The sequence below is a fragment of the Drosophila innubila genome (genome assembly GCF_004354385.1).
Source record: "Drosophila innubila isolate TH190305 chromosome 3L unlocalized genomic scaffold, UK_Dinn_1.0 0_D_3L, whole genome shotgun sequence".
Lineage (NCBI taxonomy): Eukaryota > Metazoa > Arthropoda > Insecta > Diptera > Drosophilidae > Drosophila > Drosophila innubila.
In genome coordinates, this window is record NW_022995376.1 from 25,105,308 (window position 1) to 25,132,341 (window position 27,034).

The 27,034-nt window shown below is 35.6% G+C and overlaps 1 protein-coding gene across 1 annotated transcript; it reads left to right on the forward strand.

The window, feature by feature from the left end:
• The first annotated feature begins 642 nt into the window (after positions 1–642).
• Positions 643–25,167, forward strand: LOC117786452 (dual specificity protein phosphatase Mpk3). The gene is made up of 5 exons (XM_034624719.1): positions 643–1,813; positions 21,941–22,058; positions 22,856–23,057; positions 23,130–23,265; positions 23,338–25,167. The coding sequence occupies exons 1-5, from the start codon at positions 1,390–1,392 to the stop codon at positions 23,829–23,831; spliced, it is 1,374 nt and encodes a 457-aa protein (XP_034480610.1). The 5' UTR covers positions 643–1,389; the 3' UTR covers positions 23,832–25,167.
• The last annotated feature ends 1,867 nt before the right edge of the window (positions 25,168–27,034 follow it).

Genomic DNA, 27,034 nt, shown 5'->3' on the forward strand with positions numbered 1-27,034 from the left:
AATGTACAAAATGTTTTTTTGTCTAAATTCGGAAACATTACTTTTCAAAAAAATGCTCTAAGGGATAAATGATTTTATTTCTCCCATATTCTGGATTATAAGCCCCCTGCTCAAAATTTTGCTACATCCGCAACAGTTTTCCAACTGACAACATGGATTTTCTTCAAACAAAAATATTACATGGTTCCTTAATATTTTACTTTATGTTTGTAAAATATTAAAATACTTTAATAATACTACCTTTTTTCACCCTAATTTATTTTATTCTACGAAAAATATATTGGAAAAGTACTCAAAAGTTATTTAAAATGTAAAAATACCTTAATAATACTAACTTTTTTCCCCCTAAATTATTATATTCTACGGAAAAAATATTGGAAAAGTACTCAAAAGTTATTCAAAATGTGAGGATTTCTAGGAAATTTTTTAGATTTAGAAATTACAAAGTATTTAAGTGTAGCTATAAATTAGCTTAAACGACAACACTACTCAGCTAAAGAGAGATATGAGATAACATTGAGCGAGATAACAGCGCAGGAGAGTACAACAGAGCCATAACAGTAGTTATGCATGACTGTTTAACATGAGTGTCTTTAACATTCTGTTCGCTGGATTGGCACTGCAAACAATTTTTTCGTTTCTTCATTCCTTCAGCGTATCTGTATCTTGTCGCTTGTATCCCGCTAGCACGGTGTTCGGTGTATTGGTCAGTGCGCGTTTTTTAGGCTCTGTTTATTTCTTTTGCTCAACACTCAACTTCGACATACACATACAGTTAAAGCGATACATACACGGTAGTGATTTGGCGGGCTTGTGTGCGTGTGAATGTGAGCCTACAACAAAACATAATAAAAGAAAAAGCGAATTGGAGTGTGATACAAAAACACAGTTTAAAAATTTAAATTGAAGCAACTAATGCCAAATAAACAAATGCAATTTTAATATTAATAAACGCAATAAATACAAACAAAAGAAAAGCACTGGAAAAGTTCTACACAAAAAGTAGCTGGAAAAAGATTTCATTGTAAAAAAATTTGTGTTTCGTTTGCTTGCTTGCGTTTGCGTGCGCGAGTGTGTGAGTGTGTATATTGTATGTGAGTGAGAAGCACATCACAAAAAGGAAAGCAGAAGCAGCAGAAATACAAAAAATGTGCGCCAGGCAAAAGAAGCAGCAGCAACAGCAGAAGCAGACGATGTAAACTTTTTTTGTTGTAAGCAAAGTTGTAAAGTTTTGTGAAAAAGATAATAAAAAAAACAGAAAGGAAAAAAAAAATAACTAGAAACGCTTTAAAGCCTGAACTGCAGAGATTTGTGAGTTGAGAGGAGAGTTGTGAGTTAAGAGCGAGTTTCGAGTGAGTTGAGAGAGAGTATTTGCAAAGAGCTTTCAAGATGCCGGAAACGGAGTACGAGTGCTGCACCAAAGAGTGGCTCCAATCAGAGCTGAGAACCAGCTACGATGCCAAGGAGCTGATCATACTCGATTGCCGAGGCTCTCACGAGTACAGTGAGTCGCACATCAGAAGCGCCGTTAATTTTAGCATACCCAGCATAATGTTGAGACGTCTTGCCGCTGGCAAGATCGATTTGGCATCCACAATCAAATCGCCCGAACTTAAAGTGCGCATACAGACCGGCTACAAGGTCAGTCTCTTTATACTCTACAATGATGTGGGCGTGGCACAGCAACAACAACAACAACCTGGTCAGGATGTTGCCGGAGCTTTTGCCATGTTTGGCAATGGAAACGATGCAACGATCAATGTGCTTCATCGACGCCTCAAGCAGGACGGATGTCGCGTGGTGTCGCTGCAGGGTGAGTTCATAAATCAATTCAATTAATTATAAAATTCAGATATTCGGAATTCTCAAGTCTAGGCATAAAGTATTTCAGAAATGTGCAAATACAATAAATAAATATATCAAACAATTATATCTAGAAATATTTGCCTCTTCACGTTTGTTTTATTTTTGTTACTCTGCGGCATTTTTAGCACGAAAATCACCCGCAAAATCAAAACAAAACAAAACAAATGTTAAATAACAAATCATAATATGCCATAAATAAACACTCGCTCGGCATTTATGTATGTATTATTATAAATGTTATTATTAGTCTGCGGACACACAAAGTACAAAATACTCAACACCTATGAATGTTTAAAATCAACAAGGAAAATCGGGAAACAGCCTCTTTCAGGGAGGAGAGGATCACATCTCGGATCTATAAGGTGTATTCGGCACTGATAAGCGTAGCGCCAGGTCTATGAATAGATTAATGACATTAGAACAGTCAGTCGGTCATCGGTCAGCCAGACGAAACACTCAGACAAATATATGTACTACCCACGACGAGTATAATAAAATGATCTTCAAATAGCTTTCTATAATACTTAAGAATCTAGCAACATTTTAGAGGCGCCTATAAATTAATTTGACGCTTTGAACTTGTTTGGGTGCCTAGGTTTTATTTTTTTTTTTCTTATAGAAGGTGATAGTTTATTAAGGCATAATAGATCTTCCAAATAAAAAAACCTCTACGCGGTAAAAGTCTAGTGACCAAAGTAATGGCCCAAAACTTCATATATCCATATAAATTTAAAACAAAATATATAAACTAAAGAAATAAATTACATTCCACCATGCGCAAAAAAACTGAGCTTCTTATTACACAAAAATGAGTTTTTAGGCATAGCGGAATGTATTTAATTTTTTTAATTCATATATTTTGCTTTAAATTGAATATTGTTCGTTACAAAATTGGATATCAGAAAGCTTTCGTTATATACTTTTACCGCGTAGAAGTTTTTTTTTTTAAGATATCAAAAATTTTTGAATTTCGTATGCTTTTGACATTGATACTTTGAAAGATGAATATTAAAATGCTTACTCCAAATTTAAATTCCAATGACAGCTATATGATATAGTGAACCGATTTTCATTAAGTTTGGTCGGGATGCATAAGACCAACTTTAATGCATATTCTGCCAGATTATCGTTAAGAGCGGTTGAGATATTGCAAAAAATAAAAAAGTTTTTCGTACAACAACGGGATTTTCGACCGACCGTTCCTATGGCAGCTATATGATATAGTGGACCGATTTGAACCAATTTTGGTCACCACGTATAAGACTGACTTAAATGCATTATCTGTCAGATTAATTGAGATATCTCAAAAAACAAAACAAAATTTTTGTTCGATCGTTCCTAAGACAGATATGTGATATAGTGGGCCGATTTGAACCAATTTTTTTCATGATGTTATACACCGACTTTTTCTTAAGGCATAATAAATAGAGTAGATTGTCACTTAAATAAACTCGGAAGATCTAGTTTTGAAATGAAACAATTTTTATCAGATCGGCAGAATTTGAAAATATTATAATAAAATATCTAAACGGGTTAAAAGTCCCGTGAAAAAACATATTTAAGCCCCAAAACTTTTGATGTTCAATGTTGTGTTGAAGCATATATAATAGAGTGAATCGATTTTGTTACCAAGAAACTAAAGGTCTAAAATCAATTCCTAAACCCCTATTTTTGAATTAAAAAATTTTGCGTTGTTAGTCCTTGCTAGGAAAATTATGTTTTAAGGACAATTTGTTTTTGTATTTGAAAGCCCTGGTCCTAACAAGAGTTTTAATACCAATCTTTTCAATTCATAATAAAAATATAAAAAAAAAACACATTTTTCAACTATGGTTTCTTGGTGAAAACACCTTAGAATTGACCGTTGATTACGAATATGGGGTATCATTTGTCAATTTTTTTTGGCCCATACTATGCAGTCTAATAAATAATTTGATATATCCGCTTTTATAAAAGAAAACTTGTAAAAATATAAATCTGTATATATCTGAGCGGACTATCGTATATATTTTTTGTATTGTTTGTATAAAAATCATGCATTTGCGTTTAGAAATGATTTTTAAATAGAATATTAATGTTTATTATTTTAGAAAAATAAACAAAATCTTAAAGTTGTCTCAGTTATCATGAGAAACATTTCCATTTTCAACTTCTATACATTTAAGCCACATAAATTGCTTCGGAATACATGATATATGATGAAATATATAATTATCTGGCTGCTGCTGTCTACCGACTCTGGCTTCGAATTTATTTTTATCACTTCAATTTCCGTTCGCTTACAAGCGCCCAAATATTTGTGTTGTTGCTGTTGTTGATCCCCTTCCGCTCACAGCTGTCTGTGCTTCGCCCTGTCCCTGCCCCTGCCCTGCACCTACCAAATTCTCCACCCCTCTTGGGCCGAAAAAAGCTTCACGTAGCTGACGTACGCACGTTCAATTTGGTGTGCTAATATCGCAAATTGACAATAGGGCGTCAAGAAATGGACCGGCTATAGCTCTACCCACCTCCCCGCCTCGCCTTCCCTCAAACACCTTCCTGTTTCACACTGCCCCCGTCCCCGTCCTCGCCCATCCCCGAACCACTGAAACTGCCAAATCTCTGCTTTGTTTACACATTTCATTTTGAAAATAGAACTTGAAAGGCAGAAATTAGCATAACATAAGGTCGCCACGACGCAATGACGTCAAGCATTTTTGCCTCAGGAGCCGATGATCCTGTTCCGTTCTACCTGTGCAACACACCTCACAGGTAATTAGGAGCAGACGGAGATGCGTCAGACATAAAGACAGACAGACAGATAGAGAGAATTTTTATGACTGGAAATTCCCGGAGACTATCCCAAGAGCGGTACCAGAATCTGAAGAGGGTAAAACACAAAAACACTCGTACGACAATTTTTCCAATGTGGAAATTCTGGCACATTTTCGGCCATAAAAAGGATTCTTCAAATGTCGTCCATTGTTGCAAATCCGTTTTTCTTAATGATGCCGCTCAAATGTTAGATGTTAAAGGGAAAATGGTAAATGAATTTTTCGGTTGTTAGTTTCCCATTTTCCATGAATTCATTCTTATGAATTGCGATACTTTTCATTTTATATTATTATATATATATACCTAAGCTTGTATAAACATGTACATGTACATATACATATGTATATAGTTGATAAGCGTTCTATTGCAAACCAATTCTCATCCCCATTCCCGTTGCCACTTGGCCCAGTTGAAAGTAGGCTTATCTTATCGTTTCAGAGGAAAGAGACGCAGTCCGTTTCATTCCCTACCTTCTTTTTTTTGTGAATGCAAATGGTAAATCGCAAAATATACTATAGTATTTATATATGTATAGTCTGGCCTTGATTTATCTATCGGTTGAATGTGATAATGAAATAAGGGAACTGACGGAGCGAAATCGAAATGGATAATCATAGTGGAATTCCGACTTGTAATATTTCTCTAGAAAGCTCAACGACAGCTAAATCAAAGGATTTTTCATAAATTCAAAAAAAAAGTTGTAGGATTGTACATTTGGGTGGAAAGCGATTTAATATAACACTGTGACTCAACGATTCCCATATTTTTTCTTAAGTTTTGTAAAAAGATTTCCTCTTCTATGGTCTCTAATTTGTAAGGCGTTGATTATTTTGGAAACTTTCTTTAGCTACGTCTTTTGGAATATTGTAAGCTACAAGTTTTGGCTTATTAAACATGTAGGGCATTTACATACATAATTAAAAATACTTAATACTTTAATTAAAAAAACAATTGAAATACTTTATCTCAAATTATAATTATTTTTTTTTATTTTATTACAAAATGACCGATATTTGACCCAAACATCAGAAGCCACAACCCATCAATGTATAGTGTTTAAAAATACATAAGTGTCCGATGTATTGATGCTTTTCTTACGTCCATATTTCGAGCTTTAAAGTTTAAGGCTGATGCCAGTGTTGGCATTGTTATTTGTCTATTGACGGGCGACATCCGCCAACAATCCTGAGAAGCCCACATTAAGGGGGAGCTTGCGGTAAATGTGGCCAAGTTGGCAATCTGAGGCAGTAACAAACATCATGCCACAAGCCGCCAGTTTGGCATTTCCCCTCTCTCTCTCTCTATCTCTCGGTCTCTTTGAGCTCAGGCCGCTAATTAACCTTGAAATTTAATCAAGTCGGGCAATTATGCGGCTCTCTTGTGTGTCTCTCAGTCTGTCTGTCTGCAGGCACAGGCTGTGGCTGAGGCAGCGACTGTGGCAGTGACTGTGGCAGTGGCAGTTGCAGGATTGTACGCAGCAGATACTTTATTAAGACAGTCCGGATGCATTATGCATTGATGCTGCTGATGCGAAATATATTTTAATTAAATGTCACTTTGTATGCATTTCTCAGAATTAAAACAATTAAGATAGGGGGCAAGTGGTACAGTTATTGAAAAGAGACAGAGAGAGTGGGTGAGAGAGAGAGAGAGAGAGAGAGAGAGAGAAAAATTGCACACAGTGTACAGTGCACACAGACGACAGTTCAGTTGTCAAGTTTTATAAACTAAGCGCTTCCGTTGCACGAAATTTAATTCAATTAGATTTAGCAAAGTTTCAAACCCATCGCATGATCAGCGATCATTCTCTCTTTCGCTCTCTCCTTTTCGCTCTCGCTGCTGACCCTAGCAAACGTGAAGTCAACGAACGATGCGTTGCGGTCGACTTCGATGCCGACGCAGCCGCCAACGTTGACGTTGAAGTCGACGCCGACGCCAGCACTGCCACTTTTATTGGGGAGTTGGAAGTTGAGTTAAAATTATAGACACAGGCAATGTCTGTCGGAGAACTCGTCTGGTTCTTTTTTTATAACCAGGCGGATACAAAGCTGCTCCACTGTTCAAGAGTCTGCTCGTCTGCCGGGGCGTCGGTCCGTTTGTCCGCTTGTCGGTTTGTCCGTCTGCGTCTGCGACTTCTCTGCATCGTCGACCCTTTTATAGAAATTGAACTCGGCTGCTGCGCATGCGCGCAGCGACGTCGCGTCGTCGCCATAAAAACAACTCTGTGGTATGCATTTCCACGCGTCGTCGTCGCCGTCGCCGCCGTCATCGTCATCGTCGCCACATTCGCATTTTCCCAACTAGCTCTCCTCTACATATTTGTCGACTTGCGGCTCATTGGAGAGTTGTTTGCCTCATTTGTGGACAAGTTGCTTTAATTTTGTTTTTGGGCTTAAGCAATTTTCACAAGTTTTCTAATTGTGATATTGTGCCTCGTTTTCTCTTCAAACCCAACACGTGGCACATGCCACAGATCCCAGAAAACCTATACAGATGTCCAAGGCCGACGCTTGCCTCATTACAATTTGATGATAATTCATCAGAAGAAGCTGTGCTGTGCTGTCCCTCCTCTGTCTCTCTCCTCTCTGCTCTCTGGCCTCTCCCACAACAGCTTCCAACTGGTCTGCCTTCACCGAAAAACGCCAACTGCCTCTGCTACCGAAACTGACGCCTTTGGCTATAGCAATGCTCAAGCTGAGCTTTTTCGACTCTCACAAGCACAAACACATACACAGTGCACACAAGTCGAATTCGAATTCGCTGCACTCTGCACTGAGTGAGAGAGATGGAAATAACAGTTAGTCGGGCAGTGGAGCAAACTTAGTTGTAAATATTCACATGTTGCATTGCATTTCTATACAAGATATCTGGGATGTGCAGTATATTTTCATGTGCATTATATGATCACTCGCTATATCAATATTGTTACCAGTACTACGATCAAATACTCGCGTGATCATTCAAAAAAAAAGAAATATTTTAGTTTCGGCTTAATCATCACACTGTGCACAGGTTTTTTTTTTGTCGGTTTTTTTGTGTTGACACCAAACAACAAAACTGCCCACATGCAAAGTGGACATGAATATGACCAGACAGACAGAGACGGAGACAGACAAACAGCATCTCTACGTTGGCGTCTTATAAAGCAATCACACACACACACACACTAACACCAATAAACTTAAAGGTAGCCCGGTAAGCACTCGAAAAAAAAGCATTTGACAGCGTTGGACAGCTGGAACGGAACAGTTGGTTAGTTGGGTTTGTTGGTCTGTTGGCTTGTTGGTCGAATTGGTCTCTGCCTACGGCTGCTTTGACAGTCAGACAGACAGAAAGAGTGAGAGAGAGAGACAAACATTATTTTGTTGTTGTCGCTGGATTTGGGTCAAAGTTTGTGTGGGTTTTAATTAACGGCGAGACCCACATTGACTCGCTTTAGAGCCACCTGTGATGGCGGAGACTGAGATCGAGCGACCAACACACTCTCACACACACACACACACACACACACACATGCATACCACACTGAGTGCAAATATTTGCAAAATAAAAAAATGACAAGCGCTTGACTTCCGGTCAACAAGAGTGCGAGGGCGTTTGGTGTATTTTGTAGTTGTAGTTGTTATTGGAGTTGTTGCATACCTCAGCGTTCCTCGCATGACTTCAGCGGAAGTTTCCAGGGTGTGTGTGTTGTTCTTGTTGTTGCTGTTGCACATACATACATATGTACATAACATAAACACACGAAAGCGCAGAATGGCAGAAGAGTCAAAGAGTCGAAGAATCAGTGGCGCATTTTGAAATAAAAACGATGACGAAGTTCTGCTCTTCCTCTGCCTCTGCCTCGCTCTCTTCCTCTTCCTGCAACTCCCCATCCCTATTCCTATTCCAAGCAAGTTGCCTGCCTTGGCGGGGGAGCCGAACGCGTAAATTGTTGTATTCTTGGAATTAGCAAACAGCAAGAAAAAAAAAATAAATAAATAAAGAGAGAAGACAACGATTGAACTTGCTTTGGTTCTGCGGCGCAAAAAGGAGCACGAGAAATACATACACTGAAAAAAGGACCCACTTTTAAAACTAAAAACATTGATCTCAAAAATGTTGTTTTTAAAATAAGACCAAATTACTAAAAAAGAGAATATTAATTTAAAAAATCGTAAATTGTTAGGAAAGTATAAATTTGTAATTTTTAAAATGGATGCCAAAAGAGTCGTCGCTTCAGTTAAGAACTAGCGCGGGTTGGAGTCCCATTCTCGCCGAGGAAAAAAATAGTAAAAGGAATATTTATAAAATTATCAAACCCGATAAAATGTATATAAGTATGTACATTAGAGTGCATCAATTTGTATGGGCCAAAAAAATTCACATATGGTACCTCATATTCGTAATCTACGGTCAATTCTAAGATATTTTCACCACCGCTTTTAGGGTCGAAAATCGTGTTTTTTTTTTAGATTTTTATCATGAATTATTACCATATCCTTAGTATTTTTATTCCGATCCTGACAAAATCGGTATCAAAACTCGTGTTACCATTTTTTTTTCCAAAAAAATTGATGCACCCTAATGTACATATATCAAATTAAAACAACAATAATAATAATTATTAATCTTAAGAACATATATTCTTATAATAAGAACTTGTTCTTATTCAAAATGTTCTCAAAACAAAAATGACGACGTATTTTCAAGACCAAAATTCTTAGTTTTGAGACCGAAATCTTGATTTTAGAACATTATTTTTTATCAGTGTATATATGTGAGCATGTGTATGTGTGGGAACACATGTACGAAACGGCGGCATCGAAATGAAATGGAGCTAAAAGTTGTTGTTGTCGACGTCGCGTCGCTGCCGACGTCAACGTTGCGCGCTTGCATGCATAAATCTACAGTAATAACAGCAGCAACAACAACAACAACGGCAACATGAACGAACGCATTTCATCAAAGTGCAAATTAGCAGCGGATTCCAAACGAGACAGCAGCAGTAGCTACCAGAAGAAGAAGAAACAGAAGAGCAGAAGTGGAGAAGAGCTAGAGAAACGGAGAAGAGGAGGCAGAAGAGAATGATGGAGTGTGCAAGAGGGAGCAACAACAGCGACAATGATTCTGTTTGTTAGTTTTTCAATGCAAGTATTTAGGTTTGTGTGTGTGTGTGTGTGAGTGTGTTGGTGTGTGTGCTGGAGTGGTTCGTGTCTCCGCTTATGGCAGGCGATGAATGCAGTTTTAGCTGAGCTGAGCTGAGCTGAAGTGACTTCAACTGAATGAAAAGAAAACGGTTGAGATCTATTTGGATGAGCATATAACAAGAAGTGGATTATTCATCTGACTCAATAATTTATGTGGGTTTGTTGAAAAATGTTGTGATCAACACCTGCATACAATGATCACAATTTGCTGGACGATGCAAAAGCCCATATCGATACTTATTCGATTATCACTAACGCTTGTTCTGTATACTATCGATTTCTATTAACCAACTTGGTTGACATTAATTATACACGTTACTCAAAAAAATAAGTAAAAGGGTATATTGTGTTCGTTGGAATGTACGTAACAGGGGGAAGGAGGCATCTCTGACACTATAAAGTACATACATATATATTTTATTGATTAGCATCAATAGTCGAGTCGATATAGCCATGTGTGTCTGTCCGTCCGTCTGTATGAACAAAAGGATCTCAGAGACTATAAGAGATAGAGATACCAAACTTTCACTCAAAGACTTTTACCCCACGCAGATTGAGTTTGTTTCAAATTTAATCCAATAATTTGATAAAAAAAAGATACATATTTTTAAATTTCAAATTCGAATTCATATAGTTACCAGACCTCTTTACTAGAAATTGTTAAAATTATCCTAATTTTAATAAAATTCTTAACAACAACTGAATTTCGATAAAAAGTTAATGAATGTTTAATTGAATAAGTAACAGTTGCCCATTTGAGTTTTCAAATTCAAAGTCTCGACACACTATCGGTATAAATCCCCGCCCTAATTCATGAAATCTATACCCATTTAATTTTTTTGTCAATTCAAATTTTGCAACATAGATTTTCAAGATTCTTTTTTGCTCAGACTCAAATTATTTAATGGCTTTGCTGATTTCTGTAGTTTGACTTTCCATACTCTGACAATCTGATAGATTTCTTTAGGTTTCCTTTAATTCCCCAGTGCGCATCGCACATTCGTTAAATATCTGTACGTTCAGTTATACTCCCTGCTGTTGTTTCCGCCTTTGTTCGATGCTCCCGTTTCACATACCCATATACTTGATTCCCTCCCTCTCTATATCTACCACTCTGGCCCGTCCCCAGACTTATGTGTGCTCTTCCAATGGCATTGCTGTTGTCCCCTTGACAGTTGCCATCCTGTTGGTATTACCACTTTTGCTTCATCGCGATAGTGGCGGATGACCCGCCGCCTGCTGTGCTTTCCTCGGCTTTCTCAGCGTGAATGTGACTGGGAGAAAAAAGACAAGAGAAAACTGTCGCTCAACTTCCGAAAATGTGTATTTTATTAAAATTTACTTGATCAAATATTTGGTTAAAGTAATATTTATGCAGATACAATCTATGGAACTTTTAACTAATGGAATTTTGAAGGCAAATTCCAATGAGATTATCTGATGATGAAAACTTTATATTTGAAAACTATTTTCTACTTTAAAATGAGTATAACAAATCAATAGCTGTTAGTTTAATATAAGTAGATATCTATTTTCTACAGTATACAAAATAAATTGAGCCCCTTTTAGGATGATATATAAAATGTAGACAAACACCATTATTTTTAAGAGTTGAGCTGAATAACATATTAATAGTTTTACCCAATAATGCCCAAATATTGAAGCCAGACTACAAATATATTGAGCAACTTTTAAGTTGAAAAACTAGATTATAGCTTAATATGTAAGTAGAATTTCTCTGATGTAACCAAGCTGAATAACATCTTAAACTATTCGTTTCCCCGAAAATTCTAGTCGTTTTACAGTGAACTCGATAAAAGTATGTATTTTTTTTTTCTCAGAGAGCATTAAATATGATTATTAGGGTGCATCACAAAGAATTTTAACCCATATTCGTAAACTACGGTACATTCTAAGATATTTTCACTAAGTAACCAACGCTCTAAAATCAATTTCGCTTTATGAGTTGAAAAATTTATGTTTTAAGGACAATTGGTCCTTTTAATTCTATGAAATCTAGGAAAATCCTTATCCTAACAAGAGTTTTAATACCAATCTTGTCAGGATCGGACTAAAGGTATACTAATATTATTTTCCATTTAAAAAAAATTCATTTTTCAACTCAAAAAGGCGGGGAGCAGAAAATAGATTTAAGAACTATGGTTTATTGGTAAAACCCTTTTTTTATTTTTTTGGCCCATACAAATCGATGCACCCTAATGTACATCTCTTACTTTTACTCATGGCTTTTGCAGGTCCTCTGTTGCACATTCGTTGCTCAATTCATGTTTTCATCTTTCGCGTATGCAATATTTATAAATGCCAGCCCCCACTGCTGCTGTCCCAACCTCTCCCTCCCCTCCTCTTGTGCCTGTGTTCCTCAACTTCTTCTTCTTGCGCTTTGCCATTTCATTTCGAAATGAAATTCTGAGCACGTTGCTCAATGGCGAGGCATTCTCAGTAACTGATGGAGGAGTTGCTACTGTATGATTCCAATGTTGTTGTTTTGTTTTGTTATTATTTTCTTGTTCTCTTTGTTGTTGTTGCTGCTCGGCCCTTTGTTATGCATTAGCCCGTGAGCTGTTATCGCTGCCAGCAATGCGACTTAAGTATATGTACTCTGTGCCAATTGCTTCAAAGGGGTATATAAGATAGTTGCTAGAAGTTCTACAGTTCTTAAGTTATGTGCATGAGTAGAGAATGAATGAAGGGTATCTTTGAGTCGAGCTTGTTCTGTTTAATGTATAACTAGCTCGTGGGTCTCTCAGCAACGGAAGTGTCCGCGTTTTCCGTGCAAACAGAAAATCAATAAATTTGAAATAAAATGCGACTCCAACTCTCTCAATCTCTCTCGCTCTTTTTAGCTGCTGCACTTGTTGCGTGCTTCGGATAGAGAAACGAGAGCTAATCCATCTGCAATTACAGTAACAAGAGCATCAGCAACAGGAAGCTGCACATTAAACTTGACCCCATTTGCCAAACCTCCCGCCCTTCGCAACAACTGCCGAAAATACGGACAGCACTCGCAGATACAGATACATTTACAGATACAGATACAAATATACTGCTGTAGATACATTTAACAGTTACAGCCACATATACTCTCTGAGAGATACAGAGTTTCAATTATCCGGGATTTCATGCATTGATATAAGCTCTCTCTTTCTCTCTCTCTCTCTCTCTCTCTCTTTCTCTCTCTCTCTCTCTCTCTCTTTCTCTATTTGTTCCTTTCTCTATCCACACCCACTGTAAAATTTGTTGTGTGAGTGCCTGTCGGGTTAGAGGGCACAACGTTGCCAAATTTCATGCATTTACAAAATTATACATAATTAATTAATAATGTGCGGCAGCTTGTGAAAGCAGAGCCAAAAAGCTATCAAAAAAAGGTCCCTCAGGACATTCGACTAATACTTTGAAAGCTGCGTGGGGCTTCGTGCTATTTATAGCTTCTCATAGGGAAAACCCTAGAGAACTGGCCTACGAAAGATCCCTGGTATGGGATGCAATGAGATGGAAGGTATGGATGCCCACAAAATAGGTCCTATTGCTTATTTACATTTTGATTGATTGGCTTACGCAGTTTGACATTTTTGCCAGGACACCGTAAACCGCAGCAACCACGAGTTGTAATCCCAAAAAAATAAAAAAAAATTCCAAATGTCAAATAACGAATACGGAATATCTAACCGGATTTCGGATAAAAAAAAACCAAAATACAAAATCAGCATAAACTCTGTCATTAGTCTTAAATGTTTTGGCCCTGTTTATGGCTCAAAGTTTATTTTGACGAGTTTTAATTGTTGGACACGAAAAAACTTATAGGTAGAGATTTGTGTTTGCTTGTATACATAGTAACATACTTATGTAAATGCTTGTCTAATTTTGACATGGGTTATACATACTAAGCTTTAAAAGTATTTCGAATCAACTTAAAATATAAAGTAAAATTTTAAGGAGCTTACAATTAAATCTAGTAATTGATTAATATAAAGAGAATATTAAAATCCCTAAGATATACACATATTAAATATGAGGTAATGTATAATTTTTGTAATCAAAAGATTGAATAACATATCTATCGTTATCCAACTATATTATCTACAGTTAAAAAATTTTGAGATAAAAATGTATATAAGAGCTTAAGATTTAAAATATAGTTTTCTAATTTGAGCAAAGCTTTTAATAGTTAAAAAAAAGATATTTTTTTGCCTGCAAGTTCTAGTAATTTTACAGGGAAATCAAAAAAAGTTTGTATTTTTTGGAATACCAAGCTAAATACGTAGTAAAGGATAATCCAATAATTGATTTAAGTTAAGTTAATTATTAAAAGCACGAAGAATGCCCTAGTCTGGCAAACTCTACAGAGTTTTTATTACTAGAGGAACTAATCAACTTAATAGGTTTATTCGCCTCAGCTGAAGTTGCACTTTGAAAAGCTTTCAAAATACATTTGTCTACTGTCGCCTCTCTCGTCGCTTCTCACACTCACAACATAAGCACAACTCATTAGCATGTGCAACAATGTAGAATGACGGGCTGACTAGTTAGTTAATAAGTAGATTGACTAACTGAGTAACTGGCCAACTGAATTATTGAGTTGTCTTTTTAATGCGGAAGTCATCACAGCAACAAAACACTTATAAATACATACATATATCTACTATAACTAGCTAAAAATGATGTCGAACGTCCGCTTACTGTCAACTTAAAAGCTCTTCCCCTCTCTCTCACTCGCTTTCGCTGTCCCTATCTTTCGCGCTGTCTGTGAGCTGCTGTGCAAATTGCAACAAATTGACTAAAAATGTGGCAACGAATTCAATTGAGTGCATGAATGACTTGAAAATGGAATGAATAAGACTCGCCCGTTTCACGTTTTTTTTTCTATTTCATTTTACAAACACTGATAAAAAAAATGTTGTAAAATCAAAATTTTGGTCTCAAGACTAAGAATTTTGGTTAAGAACATTTCAAATAAGACCAAGTTCTAATTACAAGAAAAAAGGTTCTTTAAATTTAAATTAAAAAAAAAAGAAGAAAAAATTGTAATTTGCTTGGTAATATTATAAATGTTACTTAACTATGTTTTTCTTTGAAGGAGTGGGACTCAAACCCGCGCTTGGGTTCAACTAAGGCAGCGACTCCAATCATTGGATCGGATTTATACTTTTTTAACAATTCAAGTTATATATTATTATATAAGGAACTGCGATCATATAGATTAATATTCCTAAAACAACGTGAACGTTTTTTTTTTTTTGACAAAATTTAAGGTGCATTGAAAAACCAGACCTTAGTATTTTGGTCTTGAAATGCTGTTTTTTTAAGAATAAAATATTTAATATTTAATAATTTAAATGTTATTGATTTTAGAAGTTGGTATTTTTTTCAGTGTACATGTATTTGATGTTGCCATTGTGATTGTCATTTAACAAATAGTTGCGTGCTAAGCTCAGTTCGTTGTTCATTCTCTCTCTCTCTCTCTTTTTTTACTTTCTTTCACCATGTGCGCATAGTTTTTGTCTTCTTTCTTTCGTTGCGCATTCATTCATAAAATGGCCTTTGGGATTTTGGGCGCCGACTTTGAAGGCAAGCAGCGGCTTATGTAAAAGCAAAAGCTCTCTTTCATTTTAGCAATTATGTATGTTTGTATGTTTAAGTCTGTGTGTGTGGGTGGGTATTTGTGTGTGTATAACAGGTGTACACGCCCCAAAGTCCACTAACTGCAACAGTCAAAATAACAACAACAACAGCAGAAGCTAAAACTGTTTTTGTCTATGCTAAATTTGTGCTCAGCTCAGAGCTGAGCTCTCGTTATTCCTTTGTGTCTATCCCTCTCTTCGCGCTTCTCTCTCGTTTCATCTTTGACACAAAATATTTGGTGAGCGCGGGCGTTGCTTAAAGTAGAATTTTGATATTTTCTTTTTTGCTGTTGTGTGTTATTCTTGTTGCCCATGTTGATGGTGCATATACAATTTAAGCCACGTTCGCTTTTGGTATTATGACCGTAGGTGGTTTCATCGGCTTCTCCTGTTCTCCTCGTTGTTGTTGTTGTTGCTGTAGTATTTGTTGCTGCTGCTGTTGGTCGCGTGGGCGTTGTTGTTGCTGCCGCTGCTGCTGTTGTAACTGCGATGTCGACGGTGACAGCGAAAGCGACTGCGACGCTTTGTTACGTCAAGTGCTCAGACCATGCACAGTGGGATGAGATTAAACATAAACATAAATTAAATTGATATCGTCGGCAAAAAGTATCGGTTTACTAACAAAAATTTATAATAAATAAAAAGTGTATTTAATTAGAAAAATGCGTTAATATTATATGTTTTACAACAATGCTTAGTTGGAGATGCAATATGTACATGTGATGCTTGGGGATAATAATTAATCTAAATATAATAATATCGCTAGCAACATACATTTATTATTCAAATTATTTAAAATTAGTCACACTTAGCATTTATGCACCCAAAACACAAAGAAAAATTTACGATTAAAGTGTTCTGCTTTAATTTAAAAAACTAAAAACCAATAAAACAAATCTGTTGTTATTTGAGGTTAATATTTCTACATTTAAAATATGGATGATGATCTAATTATGCATAGGTAATTGTTTGTTTATGATTTACGCCAGGTGCATAACTGGCCCGCTTCTCAACAAATTTTGAACATAGTTCTGAACATTTTCAAATACAATACTGAAAATGAGTTCTTGGCATGCCTGAAATACATAAGCCTATGTGTATACACATTTATGGTATAATGGCATGCATGAGCACATGCCATAGAATCCGCTAAATGCATTCCAAATATTTTTCGTTATTCCTCCACAGTGCAGAGTTGGCCGCTTTTTGTTTAGCTTTGCATTTGGTGTGTTTGTCCTAAGGATTTGCCGTGGATACCACACATAGAACAGCAAAACAGGGTGGGAAATCAATATTACGCATACGCCATGTGTGGCCGCGGTGTCGCTCTGTTTGTTGAGCACGCTTCCGCCTCCCAATCTCCCTCCCTCCCCTCGCTCCGACATAGCAAATGCAGTCATCCATGTGTTGCACAATGACGCGTACTATAAATACAAATGCGTATACATAGATGTACATATGTATATGTATAACCGAATATATAGCACGACTCCATGAATGAAACGCCAGACAGACGGTTAAATGCGACGAGAATATTGCCTGCAGTTCAATGCTATTTGTCAATGAGTCAGAATCTGAGTCTGACAGACACAGAATGGAGGCAACATACGAGAATATAAGTATACAAAATATTTATACATATGTATAAAAAACTCGACAGATAATCGGGATATGCACATGTATTTGTATTACGAAAGGAATAAGAATATAAAAAAGAATGAAGAAAAAAATAAAAACGAAAATCATTTAACAAGCAGCCAACCCGAAATGGCCCCATTTTGTTTACATTTCCACAGACGCCCCAAATTTTCCAGTGTTGCCTTCGCTTATTTTTAAGGCAACATTTTTTAGCTGCTGGCATATAAACAAACTGCAAGCGGCAAATGGGAAAAATGGGGGCAAATGGGGAAAAATTATGGAAAAGCAAAAGGCAGCCAAAAAGGCAAAACCATATTAATGACGGCCACTTCCGCCTTTGATGAGAATTTATTTAATGCATTGCACAACAAAGTTGTTAAGTCTTGGGTTAAGTTTGCATTTCTTTGAGGGCATTTCTTTTGTCAGCACGGAAAATTAATTTTGTTGGGAAAGCAAAAGTCTCTTTCGCCCACAACCAGTTGACACTTTAAATACAGGGCTAGTTGATTGATTACAGCATGATTGATTGATTGATTTGCACAGGCGTCACGTTAGTTGCCGCACAAAGTTAATTGCAAGTGCTATAATATATCAGCTGTAATTCTCATTAAAGTTTAACTTTTAGAAAAAACTAAACCAGCTCAAAGAAAAAATAAAAAAAAAGAAATTTGTGCTAAAAACTCAAAGGTCGCAATCTGTTATCTCTCTCTCTCTCTCTGAAGTTGTGTGAGTCTTGCTCAGCGAAAATCATTCATATGCCATTTGTTGTATATATCTGTGGTTATCACATCTGTTCACTTTACACTCACACACACACCATATAAGTCTATTGTACAAGTATCTATAGTTTTTTTTTGTCACGTTCTCTGTATTGTTTCATTGATGAGTTCACACAATAAACAGCAGCAACAACAATGACAAGAGTCGCGCACAGTGGAAACGACCTTCAAAACGTGAAAAATGTAAACTTGAAAAAAAAAACAAATACAAATAAATAACACTAACAATTTGTGAGCTGAGCGAGAAGCGCAAACTACTTAAAATACATACATATTGCCTATTTATTGTCATTGTATCTATTGTGGGCTTTAAAATCGGATTTCAACTCGACTGTGTCTCCCCCACCCCTGGGCTTACAACTCCCATCTCTAAGTCAGAGTGGGGGAAGAGGGGGAAGGTGTAGGCGGCGACTCCCACCCATGGTTGCTGAGTTTTGAGTTCTTGGAATATTTTCAGCCACCGCCCACGGGATGTGCTTGTCATGCTAAGCGCAAAATTTGGATTATTTATTTATTAAGGCAATAAAAATAACAACAGCAACAACAATAACAACAACAAACTACCCAAATAACATTATAAATAATACATGCAAGTTTTTACAACTGTCGACGCTTGTTTGTCGTCGTTTGTTGTTTTTTAGTTGTAGGGAAGGTAAAAGGCAGACTGAGAAAGTGGGGGGAAGGTAGGGTATCTTTTTCCATTCATTGTTTTCGCTTTGACTGCTGTTGCCATTTATATGTTTGTTTGTTTATAATTTTTATCGCATTTATATTATTTTCATTTTATTTTGTTTTTCTTGCTGCTTATCTACCGCGCCTGTTTATTTCTCTGTCTGTCTGTCGTTTTGTATGCGTGTGAGCTAAAAAATAAATACAACAAAGTGAGTAAAAACATGTTCAGCATTAAAAAGTTGACCCTGCACAACTAGCAAATGCCCTGTAATTATAATCGTTAGGAAAATTATGAATTAATATTTAAATTGAAAATCATTTCAATTTCATATGGATTTTATACTTTAAAATTGGATTTTTTTTTTTTTATCATTTCAGCTTTTATTAATATAATAAAATATCCTGAAATAGTGATCTTATAAAAAAATATTTTTGAAAATATATAAAAAAATTAATGTTTACTATGAATATCAAACTGGAAAATATTTCGATTTCACTTGGTTTATTTTATTAACTTTTTTGTTTCGGTATAAAGTTGAAAATTAATATATATGGATTAATTGATTTTTTTGGCTAGCTTGCCCTGTGGTAAACTGTTTTTTGAAGGGTATTAAAACGTGAGTTAGGTAACTTTTAGCTCACTTTACTTGTGCTTTAACTTCAGTTACAGATACAAACATACCCACACCCACATTAAACACACACGCACACACACGAACCATTTTAGCTTTATTCATTCACATTTGCCCAGTTATTAGTTTCCCTCCCATCTCCCATCTCCGCCATCCCAGCGGAAATGACGTAGTCGCACTTTTGTCGCGTAAACAGTTAGACAAGCGGTCGACTTGGTTTCAGTTAGCTTTTAGGTTTGGTTGGGTTAGTTTTTGGACTACCCTTATATGGAAGGTTGTAGTTTGTGCCCTTTTGGGTCCTAGGCTACTTAATTTACCCCTCGCAATTGGCTTGCGGTCAAGTTTCGCCCTCTTACACCCCCCGTTGCTATCCCCTCGTGCAGATGACGCACTGCAGTCGCAGTTTTGTGGAACGCCATCCGTTGAACTGTACCGCCGGACACGTACGTCCGTTTCAACTCTCATGGAGCCCAAAACAGGAAACGCAACACGCGCAAACTATGCCAAAACAACAATTGAAAATCAAATAAAATTTCTATTTATAAAAAATTTCTATTGTCAGCGTATACGTATTTTATGCGGAGAGGTCGACACATGTGGGTAAAAAGCAAACGGAAATATTAAAATACAATATAAAATATAAAATAATAATAATACAAATGAGGGTTACCAGCTAAAATTAGCACATTATGCGGGTAGATTTTCTTAAAGCAATTACAAAAGTTTTATATGACGTGTAGTAAGAAATACAAAACTATAATAGTTTTAAATATACTATATAAGTCATTTTTTAACATTTATAATCTTGTGAATTGCGGTTTCGCTTTCGAAATGTAAACAGTTGAAGTTTCTACATTATACCAATTTTGTAAACTCTCACAAATATAAATCTGAAGAAATATCATTGAAAAATGTTTTTCATAGCCTAAAATATTGCAATTGAATTTTAATCACAAATTTTATACAAAGTCTTTAGGCTATTTTGATTGAAGTTAATTATCTACAATCATTTTACTTGCAATTTTTAATTTAACAAAAATTTTTTAATTGCAATTTCACCAAAACAATCCGTAATGCATAATTTATGCGAAATATTAAATTTAAACAAACACGTGTAATGTCGGGCTTAAGTACATTCAAATTCGCACAAGAAAATTATATGTTCTGTAAAACTATAACGTCAATGTTTCATTTAACTGGAGAAAAAGTTCAAAATAGTTTATGTACAATTTTAAAATAATTTTAAATTTAAAATCGAATACAGCACTAACAAAATTTATATAAATGCATTCTAATTATTTTTATGAGTAGACAAATTTGTAGTTATAAATTGGATAGTAATGAAGCATTTACAAAATTAATTTTAGTACTTTTAAACTATTTTTTTTTAGCAAAATTTCAAAAAATTGCATGCATATAAATTTAAAGAGAGTGCTGTGTAAGGCTTCAAAAACTATCATAAAAGTGCAACGTGACCTTATCAGTCTTACGAATTCGTTGGCAGACTTAACACATCGATTAAATGTCCAAAATGCAAAATTTTCCATTTTCTGTTAACGGCACTTCAGCAGCATTCAATTTCATATGTGCAAAAACCTGTCCAGTTGTGACCCTCCACCCACAAAGTTTTCTCCCTTTGGTCCTTTTCATGGCAAACGGATTATTTGCATTTTGAGATGTGCTCCGACAACGGGAAACCTGGTGCGAGGGAGACGAAGAGGGGACTGTCAGACAGTCCTGTAATACAATTTTCTGTTGCAACGGAAATTGCTATCAAATGCAGTTTTGAGTTTTCCAATAGCCCTCGGATTAGTCGCCTGATTCTAAAAATGATTCTTGAAGTGCTCTGGACATTTGTGCGGGTGTTGACTGTAAATAGAAACTCTTTCTTCTCCCTTCAGCTCTTGAACTCCCCCTTTAAACGCCCGCATGCTTGGCAATGCGAAATTCTTGGATATATTGAACACGTATACGCCCCGTTGGCCCATGGGCTGGTTACTGATTGGTGTTGTTGTTGTTGTGGTTGTTGTTGTGGTTGTACTTATCGTTGTTGTCGTTATTGTTGTGGTTACTTTTCCCAGTGCTGTGCTGGTGTTTGCTCAATTTCAAATGCGGAATCGCATTTATTATGCGCCAAGTAGGAAATTGTGAGCTTCCGTTTTGTGTTATGACAATTCGCAGCGAGTCATCATGCTCGTAGCTTGCAGCTTGTAGCTAGCAAATACACACAGGCTTATGCGATACTCGAGCATAAATATAGAAACAGCATTTCCGTTTTGCCACGATTTTCCTTCTTTATCGTGTCGTATCATCTCCTCTTCTCTCGATTCGTCTTGTCTCATATGGCAGCCACTTCCGTTTCTAATTGAGGAAAACGACGCTCAACGAAAGTAATTTTTTTCTCTCTTTCTTTTTTATGAATGAGCCACGCAAACTGCAAGAATTTCACGCACGCTTCACAGCACCAGCTTCGGGTGTTAAGGGGGGACTGGGAGGGGGCTACTGTGGTTACTGTAGGTGTTGTCTTACCCATAGACCAAAAGGCCACACTTGGCCAAGCATAACGAAATATTTTTCAAGCGTACAAAAGCCAAACAAAATAAAGCAAAACAAAACACAAACGTACCGCATAGTTCAAAAGTAAACTTAACGTTCGTATCTGTATCTGTATCTAAAGTTTCATATGTATCTTTCTATCTTTATGGTTGCAGATGGCTTCTCCAGTTTTCGTCAAGCATTTCCAGAGTGGTGTGAGGATGACAACCAGGCGCACAACAAAGAAATGGAATCTAGTCGTAATACCCAAGCCGATCAGTTGATGGGTCTTAGGTAAGTTTAAACTTATATAACGCAAACTGAACTGAAGTATAGTATGTAAAGATCTCTTAGACTTATACTTGTATACTTTATTTAACAAGTATATTGATTTATTTAACGTCGATTAAAATCACTCGATAAAATGTAATTATTTAAAAAACAAGATAATAAATTTAACAATTAAATTATATTATACGAGCATACAATTTCAAATTTATTTTTGAAAAGATAAGAAAAGTTAAGTTAAATGAAAGTATTAAATAATATCAATATATTAATAAAATAAAGTTGAAGAAAAAAGTTAGAGAAATGTACAGCCAATAACAGAATTAGCTAGTTGGGAAAGTACTTGATCCACTGGTAAAAATACGATAGAAAAACAAGATACGCTATAAATCAGAATGTTCAGCAATATTCTTCAAAATAGTATATAATAGTCATATTGCTTATATAATTTCTATCGATCAACATCAAACAAATATTTTATTGAAAAATAATTAATATTGTAATAAAAATCAATTTTTAAGAAGAAGAAAAAGATTAACAGTACTGAATAAATATTACAAATATTAAATAAAATTCACTTAATCTGAACCATGTAATTATACATTAAAAATAAAAATGAAATTGGACTAAAGTCCTCTAGTAAATCAAATTAAAAATGTATTAAGAACAGAAATAAATAATAATTTGCAGCTTAGGTAGATACATAAAATGCTATATAAAAGTGAAGATTGGTATTTGTCATTTTTTTTGTTACGTTCAGTTAATTTGAAACACTTTTCTCACAATCGCTTTTCTGTTTACAGATCGCTACGCATTTCCACTCCACATTCCGATTCGGCTTGCAGCAGCTCAGCCGAATCCTCGGACTGTGAGAGCACCACACATCATCATCATCATCACCATCATAATTTCAATGAGGTGCCCGTTGAGATAATTCCCGGCCTGTTTCTGGGCAACGCCTCGCACAGCTGTGACTCGAATGCTTTGCAAAAGTACAACATTAAGGTATGTCTCTTAGAATTACTAAACTCCGTGAATTTATTTCGTATATTAATCACAATTAAATTTGAATTTTAGTACGTTTTGAATGTGACACCCGATTTGCCGAATGAGTTCGAAAAGCTGGGCATTATAAAGTATCTACAAATTCCCATAACTGATCACTATTCCCAGGATCTGGCCATGCATTTTCCAGCTGCCATACATTTTATAGGTGCGTACAAAAAGCATATTTACTGCACTTTCGATATAATAATACTCAACTTGTTTATAATTTATTTTGCAGAGGAAGCTCGCTCTGCAAATTCGGCGGTGCTGGTCCACTGCCTGGCGGGCGTCTCACGGTCGGTGACGGTGACACTCGCCTATTTGATGCACACAAAGGCAATCAGCCTGAACGATGCCTTCATGATGGTGAGGGCCCGAAAACCGGACGTATCTCCGAACTTCCATTTCATGCAACAGCTGCAGTCATTCGAGAGCCAGCTCCGTCCCAGTCCATGCGATGGCCAGGCGATGGATGAGGAAGGCAGCACCAATATTATTGGACCAGCTGCCGGCGGCTCATCAGCCACAACGCTGACTGCCAATCCAAGCCTGGTTGCTGCACGTTGCGGTCGCGGTTCCAAGTTCTCGTGCAATTGTATTGCGGCCGATTGCAAATGCATGCAAACGGGCGGATTTATGGCTGCGCATTTGGCCAAGGCTACGGGCGTTTCACCTGATTCAGGCATTGAGTTCGATCGCTGGACACCATCGTCGGATACGGGTCTCAAATGAGATCAGCTTGTGGGGAAGAGTTTTGTGCTGCCGCCCAGTCAAAGTCAGGAATCAACAACAACATCAGCGACAAATTCACCGACACCCATCGGCCTGATATCCGCTACAGCCGATAACATGTCACCAGCCAGCACCACCAGCTCGTCCACCTCGACAACAACCACAGCCGAGGCTGTCTCAGTGGTTGAGCTGGTGCCCATAATTGCCGTAGATCCAAACAACGAGGAGCAGCAGTAAAATCACTGTCAAAAGGAAATGGGGTCGGTGTAGAAAACAAAACAAAACTCTTTTTCCTACTTTGGTTGTCCAACAACACACGACACACACACACACAAACACAAACACAATAACATACATATGAAGCATATAAAATAACTAATGTAACTATAAAATTTAAATATAATTTCTAGTTTATTTTGTAAGTCTAACACAAAATGTTTAAAATTTACATATGAAATAATGAGAGAAGCAAGCGGAAAATAAAAGTTTAAAATTGGAAAATTATCCACACAAAACCACTAAAAGAATATATAAAATATATTTATATAAAATATATATCTACATGCATATATATCTTATGTACATGTTTGTATTTAACTCCTAAGCCAAGTCAAAACAAGTTGAATATGAAATAATAATACTATGATTAATAAATGAAAAGAAAAACACGAAATCGCGTTATTTATAAAGTTTCAACTTTACAAACTGTTTTTAGGCGCATAGTTTTTTTTTATTTTACTAAATGCAACGTTTATTATAATAATTATAAAATGTGTAATTGTTATATACAAGAAAAAAAATTCATTTTTAAAATATTCTATTATATAATTATAAATAAATATTGGAAGCCAAGTCATATAAATGTAAAAGATACAACCAATGAAGTTGGAAATTGCAAACGAATTATTAAACACTAAAATGAAAAATAAACACAACAAAAGATATTTATTATTATTTATAACATGCTAGCAAAAATAACCAACCGCTGGGTCTGGTTACTTTCTAAAGGGGATTTGCAAAAATTGGAGGTAAAAAATATATAATAAAACTTAAACGCGTCTAATTAACTATAAGTAAGTTTGTTTTTTTTTTTTTATTTGTGTCTAGCTTGTAAGAGTTTTAACGAAGAACAAATCGAAAATAACATTCTAAAAATACTTGAAATATGGAAAGTTTAAAAAGAATATTGAGATGTGGTCAAAAAAGAGTCCTTAATGAATCAAGTGGCATATATACACTTAAGTGGTATATATGCAGTCTGGCAATGTTGGTACAAAAATTTATCAGGTGTCGTCATTACGAAATATTATATATGGTTTGCAAAACAACCAAAAAACACAAATACAAAATACATAATTATATGAAATTAACTCAAAGAAAACCAGAAATATTTCGAAAAAAAAGGCTGTGCGCATAAGAAAATATTACAAAACAACAAGAAACAAACATGTATATGGATTTAATAGAAACCAAATCTAATTGAGTTAGTGCAAACGAAACGAAAAATTTAAATGATAAAAGCAACGTTAAGAGTACAACTTAAGATCGGCATAGAGTCGAGCTTGGTAAGCTTTTTAAGGTTACCCGAAGCGACTAGGATATGAATATTGAAGATCGGATAATCGAAGAAAATATGAGGTGAATTTGATACGTTTGTACAGATTTTATAAGAGTAAAATGCATTACATTTCTCGCATAGTTGGAAAAGAGTTAAGTCAAAAGATCAGGATATTTCAGAGAAAAGGCAAGTGTGTGCTAATCATTTGTAGTAAAATAAATATTCAAATTGAAGAAAACGTAAAGAAAAGTATTATAAGATTTAACAGAAGTTTATTAGCATTAACAGTTGCTTTGAAATCCATGAATGTTAATGGTATGTTACATAACCATTCGATATCATCTGCATGTCATGGAGCTCGTATTTTACAGTTCATTCGTGTCCTATTAATAGGTTTCGTGACGAAACTAAACGAAATAAACAAATCCCAACTAATACGATTAATTTCCTTGAAAGGTTTATGACAAAACAGTCTGAAATATTAAATAAAAACGCCAAGATATAATGTTTGAATAAAGATTTTGATATTGATAAATATAATGGCAGCTAAAGCGAAACGAGTTCCTTCTTTGTAAGTTGGAAAGGCGCACACAATTTGCGCTAATACCCTACGATTTTGAGACAAAGCTTTTCCAGACGAATCGACGAGCCCAATAAACATACAAATTTAAGTAAAGTATCCAATAATGTTTAGCCATATAATTGTTGAATGTCTCAGTCAGTATAAAAATAAAAAGCAAGACAAAAAATGGCAGATTAAATGAAATTAATTTTTAAAAAACCTTTAAAGGAACATACGAATACATGAATATTTTGTGTGTCGACCATTTTGCAAATTAAAAAATTAACGTTTATTAAACATAATTAAATAAATTAATTTTTGCTGATTATTGTGGGAAAGAGAATTGAAAATGGAATATTGAATAGGAAAAGGTAAAATTCCATCGAGACATTCCACATGTGAAATATACAGAAACGAAATTTGCTGCGTGGCAGCGCATTTGTTATAAAAATCCCTCTTGCTTTGGGGGCGTGGCAGCTATGCGATAGTGCGTTTTTAAACTTAAGAAAACACAATTTTACATATTGTATATCTGAGTGTTGAATTTTTTCATCAATGTTTAGAATTTTGCGACCGTGCCAACATTTTAACAAAAATTAAAAACAATACACGAACTACAACTATAAAGTTAAAATCAATTCAAATTGTACCTTAAAAATGTCCAGGCAAACGAAAAAAAAAATATAAATTTTCGATGAGATGGAAAACCAAAAATTTGTTGTAATACAAGAGCACAAACTATAAGTAAATGCCCGATAAATAATCGAACAATAAAATATATAGTCTCCTCGTAATTAACCAAGAATATAAATATAATTCTAACTAGTTGTGTTTTGCACATTTTGTAAATTTTACAACACAATTCAATGAAGAATCCCCGCAAAGATTTGCTAATTACGATATGATTATATATACACATATATATAAACATATACATACATATACAAGATAAAATATATACCTAATAAAACCGTTTATAAACCCGCATACTAAATGAAGTTTAATTGGGAATGTGGCTATCATAAACATGATATCTTGAAGTCGACAATTACAGCCATATTATGTCTCTGGCATAAAATATAT

Excerpts from the sequence above, each read along its gene's own strand:
- LOC117786452 (XM_034624719.1), top strand. The coding sequence starts at position 1,390 with ATGCCGGAAACGGAGTACGAGTGCTGCACCAAAGAGTGGCTCCAATCA. Across the intron at positions 22,059-22,855 it reads GATCAGTTGATGGGTCTTAG|ATCGCTACGCATTTCCACTC; the intron begins GTAAGTTTAAAC and ends TTCTGTTTACAG. Across the intron at positions 23,058-23,129 it reads TGCAAAAGTACAACATTAAG|TACGTTTTGAATGTGACACC; the intron begins GTATGTCTCTTA and ends TTTGAATTTTAG.